This window comes from Petaurus breviceps, unplaced genomic scaffold (assembly GCF_028583685.1).
Source record: "Petaurus breviceps papuanus isolate PSGF00001 unplaced genomic scaffold, PetGlider_PUasm1.0 225, whole genome shotgun sequence".
NCBI lineage: Eukaryota > Metazoa > Chordata > Mammalia > Diprotodontia > Petauridae > Petaurus > Petaurus breviceps.
This window is the reverse complement of record NW_027185889.1, coordinates 21,106,160-21,113,029: the sequence shown is the minus strand read 5'-3', so window position 1 is coordinate 21,113,029 and position 6,870 is coordinate 21,106,160. Positions and strand designations below refer to the sequence as shown.

General features: G+C 40.0%; 1 protein-coding gene across 1 annotated transcript in view; it reads left to right on the top strand.

Moving 5' to 3' along the window:
• BLTP3B (bridge-like lipid transfer protein family member 3B) overlaps positions 1-6,870 on the top strand; it is a 76,693-nt gene that overhangs the window by 29,160 nt on the left and 40,663 nt on the right. Inside the window, exons 2-3 of the mRNA XM_069095214.1 lie at positions 887-1,049; positions 2,676-2,714. Of these exons, the coding sequence (XP_068951315.1) occupies positions 887-1,049; positions 2,676-2,714 (202 nt within the window). The remainder of the gene's footprint in view (positions 1-886; positions 1,050-2,675; positions 2,715-6,870) is intronic.

Below are 6,870 nucleotides of genomic sequence, written 5' to 3'. Positions count from 1 at the left end.
CCTTCCTCCCTTCCTCCCTTCCTCCCTTCCTCCCTTCCTCCCTTCCTTCCTTCCTTCCTTCCTTCCTTCCTTCCTTCCTTCCTTCCTTCCTTCCTTCCTTCCTTCCTTCCTTCCTTCCTTCCTTCCTTTCTTTTCTAGATTGATACCAGAGAATGCACACAGCCATTACTGCAATAGTGGCCTCGTAAATGTCAGGGATAGACAGATTAGGTCATAGGGAGTAGTAAGACTATGAATCTGGGTGTATGTAACAAGTGGATGCTTACAGAACTTTGGGAAGAGAAAAAGTGATGGTGATGAAGGTGGAGACAGAGAGAACTGCCCTGTAAATAATTAATGTTCAGTACATTTGCAGCTATGGCTTGGAGTAACTGCTTATTTTATTTTTTGTCTGGGTATGGGGGTGATGCCTGTAATCTCAGATACTAAGTTGATTGAGACTGAATCCCTTGAATTTGGGGAATTCTGAGCTGTAGTGGCCTGAAGCCAATCAAGTGCCTGCACTCAGTCTATCACAGCATCATGAGCCTTTCCAAAGAGGGGTTTGTGTACCACCCCATGTCATAAATGAACAGGTCAGAGTTATCTTGCAGATCACTGGTGGAACAAGACTTCTTAGTGACTTTCAGCCTGGGCAAGATGAGGAGACCCAGTCTCAAACAAAGAAAAAAAATATGTATTTTTTCAGTTAGTAGTCTTTAATAGTAATTTATTTTTTTCTCTCTTTAAATTCCCTCTGTATAACCCCCCTCTCTCCAATCCCTACTGAGAAAGAAAAAAAGACAAACCCTTTGCACCAGATAATGAAGCCATGGTCAGTCTAAGCCCATTTTCACATGCAGCTGCTTGATGTTGAACTTATAGATTAATACCTATTTTTTTTCAGGTTTACAAAAAATTTGTCTCCTGATAAGATAAATCTCAGTACTCTAAAGGGAGAAGGTCAGCTGACAAACTTAGAGTTGGATGAAGAAGTTCTCCAAAATATGTTGGATCTTCCCACCTGGCTTGCTATCAACAAAGTCTTTTGTAATAAAGCGTCCATTAGGGTAAGCATTTTCTTGTGGTTGTTGAGGTGGGGGGATTGGGCGGCGCTTTCATTTTTCCTGTCTTCCAAATAGACTTCTAATTTAGTTTTCTTGTAAGGAAAAATGTTTTTTAATAGGTACTTGGAAAATAATTATCCCTTGATCTGAGTGACTATTTAAAAGTTTATGTGCCTTATCATTGTACTAGAAAACATATTAAGCTAAGTACATGGTGAAAATTGATGCTTCAGTTTGTCTTATGGATAAGTATTTAATATTAAAAGATGACAGCTAAAGTTTCTAATGAGAAGGGGTTTTTTTCATACAAATATGTGGGCATTGAAATTTCTTCAGTGCACAAAAGGCCTATGATGTCATCCCTTTGGGCACATTGCCTTTCATAGTTCCACATCACAACTTCTTCACACCTTAAGCTTTTTTGTGTGTTGTTACATTAAAAAAATTCTCCATGGGGTAGCCACGGGGCTACAGGGTGGCCATTGCTCTGCTGGGAACCTCTCCAACTTACTTGGGTTCAGCCAAGAGCAAGACATGCATTTTGTGGCATGGCCCACTGTGAACAGTTCTAATTTGATAATTCTTACCAGAGCTTGAGTTTCCATAGCTCACAATTGCCTCTGTGCTCCAGTGAGATGTTCACCTTTTGTGAACAATCTTAGACAAATCACTTCCCTGTCCATCGCTTTCCTTTCCACTAAAGTGAGGAGGTGGAGCTAAAGGATCTCTCAGGTTACTTTGCAGCTTTGTTCTGTGAGTCCACATAATTCTCACCCATGAAATCTGTTTATTTTCATTTTGGAGATTTCTCCTCTATACCATACTACTTACGGAATTTTTAAAATAGCTTTTCCTCTTTTTTTTTTTTGTTTTGCACTTCATCCCCTCCTTAGTTTATAGATCTCTCTTGCTTGGAGAATTGTTGGTGACCATTTTGGGAATCTTTGATTCTTCCTATTGAGATCAAGGGAGAAAGTAGATAAGTCCTATGTAGTGCTTGGTGCCATCTCTGCAACTCAAAGGACCAAATTTAGGTGCAGTCTAGGGAGCTGAAGTGCTGGCCTTCCAGAATCATGAGATGAAATGCTGGGCTTTGAAGTAAAAACGTTAAAAGGAGCCTTCTATATTTTTATTGAAAAATAAGTACTTTTTATGTGGGAAGGATTTTCCATTTCTTTTAACTCTTTTAGTAGAGGGGATCCTCAAGCTTTGCTTGCATCCATATCAGTCACCTTTTACATATATAAACTATAATCATGTGGGTTTGGTTTCATTTCCAAAGTCTGCATTCAGAGAAGTATGTGCCTGTCAGGCAAGTTGTGTAATCCTAATTCTTGCTATAAATCAGAGATGGGTTTTAGTGATAGATGACCAAAAATGAGTGCTTATGATACAAAAAGAGGAGGTAGCAATCTTATTTTCCCTACGCAACTTTAAAATAATATTATTAATTTCAGACTGTGAACTTATTCCTTAATTTTGTTATTTTAATATCTAAGAGAAAGAAAAAAACATATCTGGTATAATTTTTCTCCTGCAACTATAGAAGTCAATTTACCATAATGTGGTATTCTTCTTAAGAGGTTTAAAGATTCACTTTGAAGTGGTACATACTTTTTCCTTTTTCAGATTCCTTGGACAAAATTGAAAACACACCCAATATGCTTGGTAAGTTCTGAAGGCATCTCAGAAATTAGAGTTTATATAAGTAGATTTAGGTAGTATGTTAAAATTAGGCTGCTATTTCAGATTAACAACACATAAAAACCATTTTCCTTGCTTGTTTCTAGGCTAGCTTTGTGACCATGGCTAAATCACTTAACACGAGGCCTTCATTTTGTCATCTGTATTTTTACTTTCCTCACAGGGATGTTTGGAAGATCAAATGAAAATGATTATGTCAAGTACTCCATGAACTCTAAAGCACTATAAAGATATAAATTAAATAAGTAGAAAAAAAACCCCATGTTTTCCTGCCTCTACTGTGAACTAACTGGGCAAACATGGGAAAGTCCATTAACCTTTCTTGTGCTTAATTTTTCCATGTGTAAAATGAGGGGATTGTACAAAAACTCCTTCTGAAGTCCTTTTCACCTCTAGAATTCTAGGTTCTAATCTTTCTTAACATGATTTATAAAACCATTGCTGCCAAAATTAGAAGGAAGGCAGGAAACTGGGGAAAATTTTTTTTACAGCAAGCGTCTCTGATAGTGGCCTCATTTCTCAGATATACAGGGAACTGAATCAAATTTATAAAAATAAGAGCCTTTGTCCAAATGATAAATGATCAAAGGGTGTGCGTAGACAGTTTTCAGAAAAAGGAGTCAAAACTATCTGTAGTCATGTGAAAAAAGTACTCTATATCACTGTTGACTAGAGAAATGCAAATTAAAACCTTATCCCATTGGCTAACTTGACAGAAAAAGAAAATGACACATGCTGGAGGGGACATGGAAAAATGGGCACACCAGTGTGCTGTTGGTGTACTTATGAACCAGGCCAACCATTCTGGGAAGCAATTTAGGAGTACATCCAAAGGGCTATAAATCTGCATACCCTTTGACCCAGCAATGCTGCTATTAGGTCTATATCCCAAAGAGATCAAAAAAAAGAAAAAAGGACCTTTTTGTACAAAAATATTTATAGCAGGGGCAACTAAGTGGCACAGTGAATAGAGCACAGGCCCTGGAGTCAGGAGGACCTGAGTTCAAATTCGGTCTTAGGCACTTGATACTTAACTAGCTGTGTGACCTTGGGCAAGTCACTTAACTCTAATTGACTTGTTTTCTCCACTCCAAAAAAAACATTTATAGTAGCTCTTTTGGTGGTGGCAAAGAATTGGAAATTGAGGGTATGCCTATCAACTGGGGAATGGCTGAACAAGTTATGTATATGATTGTGATGGAATACTATTGTGTCATAAGTCGTGATGAGGGGGATGCTTTCAGAAAAACCTGGGAAAAGTTACATGAACTGATACATACAGCATGAAGTGAGCAGAACCAGGAGATCATTGTACACAGTAATAGCAATATTGTAACAATGATCAACTGTGAAATACTTAGCTACTCTAATTGTAATGACAGTGATCCAAGACAGTTTCAAAGGACCAATGATGGAAAAAGAACTGATTAACCCTGAGAGCAAATTGAAATATTTATTTTTTCACTGTATTTTTTCTTGCTTTTTTTTTTAACATGGCTAATATGAAAATGTTTTGCATGATTTCACATGTATAATTGATATAGTATTGCCTACTTTCTCAATGAGTGAGGAGGGGTTGGAAGGATGGAGAGAATTTGAAACTCAAAATTAAAATAAAAAAAGAATGCTTAAAATAAATAATAAACTTAAACAACAACAAACCTGCTTTAGCTGACAGCCACCACAAAATATTTAAATCTTACTGTCTGATCCTGAGCTTTCCTTGACCTACCCTTGACTTCATACTTATTTATTTTTAGTTACCCTGGTTAAGACCTTGGACTATTTCAATAGTTTCCAAAGTGGGCTTCCTGCTTCTAATCTATCCTGTTTTTAATCCTTTCTTCATATTGTTGCCTTAGTAATCTTCCTAATATATATCTCTGATTGTGCCAGTCCTTTATTAAAAAAACTTTGAAAAGTGACTTTTGTCTGCCGAATAAAACATGAAACCCCCTATCCTGGCATTCAAGGCCTCCATGATATGGTTCCATGCCACTTTTCTAGTCTTGTCTCATAAGTTAAGCTGAAGCATGGAACTATCCTCCATCCTGTTCTCTTCTTGCCCTTGGCGGCTAGAATAGACTAAGTGTTCATCTCCCTTTGTTGAAGTCCCTCCCTACCTTCTAGGACTAAATCAGGTGGTGCCACTTACTCCCAGAAGCCTTTCCTGAGAGTGGTCTTCTGTCCTCTCACAGGTAAACTTGACTTCTTCCTCTTCCATTTGTGTATGTAGCACATTTCCCTGTCCCCTCCTTTGCACAGATTTCCTTTTCTCTTCTATTGGTTATTTGTATCTGTGGTCATCTCTCGCCCCTCTCCTTGGATGTGAGCTCATCAAGAGCAGCATCTTTGCTGAATCCATCTGTGTATCCTCAGGGCTTGCCACAGTGATTTTGGCAGAGGCACCTGCTACATGTTTGGATAAACTAAATAATGAAATAACTGATGGAATCCCTAGCACGTTTACTTTTTACTGTAGTGACATAAAGCTGAAAGATGCTTCCTCAGGATGGAGCCTTCCCCTGAAAGAAAGATTTTCGTTTGGTATCTTAGAGAGTAAAGAGGTGGTGTATTTATTTCATTGATTTTCATATTAAGGTGTTAGCTCTCAAAACTCACTTTTCCCTGTCCCACATATGCAGTCAATTGTCAGGTCTTGCCTTTTCTACCTTCACAAAGTCGCTCAAGTCTGACCCTTGCTCTCCACTCATGTAGCCGCCCCCTTAGGTTAGATCCTCAGCACCTCTCCTTTGATTATTCCAACAACCTCTGGATTGTTCCCCTGCCTCAGGTCTCTTCCTATGCCATCCAGCAGGGACCAAAGTCATTTTTCTTAAGCACAAGTCTTACTCCTTGACCTAGCTGACTCCAGTGACTTCCTTTTGCTCCTAAGATGTATCAGCTTTCCTGTTTTTTTTTTTTTTAAGCAATCAGGGTTAAGTAACTTGCTCAAGGTTACACGGCCAGTTATTTCTGGGTGTGGTGCTGAGTGTCTGAGCCCGGGATTCGATCTCCAGGTCGTCCCAACACTGGAGCCGGTGCTCTTACTCGCTGAGCCACCTGGCCGCCCCTAAGCAATTGGGGTTAAGTAACTTGCTCAAGGCTACACAGCCAGGTGTTTCTGGGTGGGTGCTAAGTGTCCGAGCCCGGGGTTCGATCTCCAGGTCGTTCTGACACTGGAGCCGGTGCTCTTACTCGCTGTGCTACCTGGCTGCCCCTCCTGTTTAGTTTTTGCAGCTCTATACAACTTGTCCCCAACTGATCTTTCTAGCTCCGAGGGACATTACTCTCCCTCTCTTACTCTGTGAATCAGCATACAAAGTACTGGTGTTCCCTGTTTCTCTTTGACTTCCCTTTGCACTGGCCACCCTTCATGCCTGGACTGTATTCCCTCCTTGTGCCTGGCAGCATGGGTAAGCTCCCCTCCCTAACTAACTTGGATTGAGTTGCTTTGCATGTTTTTGTGTTTATTCACTTGCTGTTTGTGCTGTATGTGTTTTTATATAGACTTCTCATCTTTCCCATTCTAGTGTTGTCAGTTCTTTCAAAGTAGGAATTGTTTCATTCCTTGTCCTTGTATTCCCCACATTGAGCACAGGGCCTGGCACATAGTAGGCTCTAAATAAAAGTTGTTAGTGACGGTTTTTTTTTAACGGCGTGTTCTGTTTAAATAACAACTTTGGATTCATCAGACTGTGGTGTAAAAGGTTTAGGGATTAAAGAGCCTGATCTGGCCAAGCTTTCAGTGGCTCCCTCTTGCTAGCAGAACTCCCTTCAGAGCCTGGTCTCAAGGCCCTCCACCATTTCCAGTCCCTTTGCAGTCTGGTTCCTTCCTAACTTGGCAGCCATGCTTCAGTCTTCCCTTTTATGGCCTCACTGGTCTGGTCAAACTGGATTCCTTGTTTCCTAAACTCAGCATTGCATCTCCTAGTTCAGGGTGTTTGCACAAACTCTTGTCTCCCATGCCCAGAATAGATTCCCTCTCTACTTCTGCCACAAATCTTTGTCATAAGATGCCAGACAAGTCCACCTCTTTTGGGAAGCCATCCCTAATACTCCCAGTTAAGTAATGTGTTCTCGTTCTCTCTCTCTCTCTCTCTCTCTCTCTCTCTCTCTC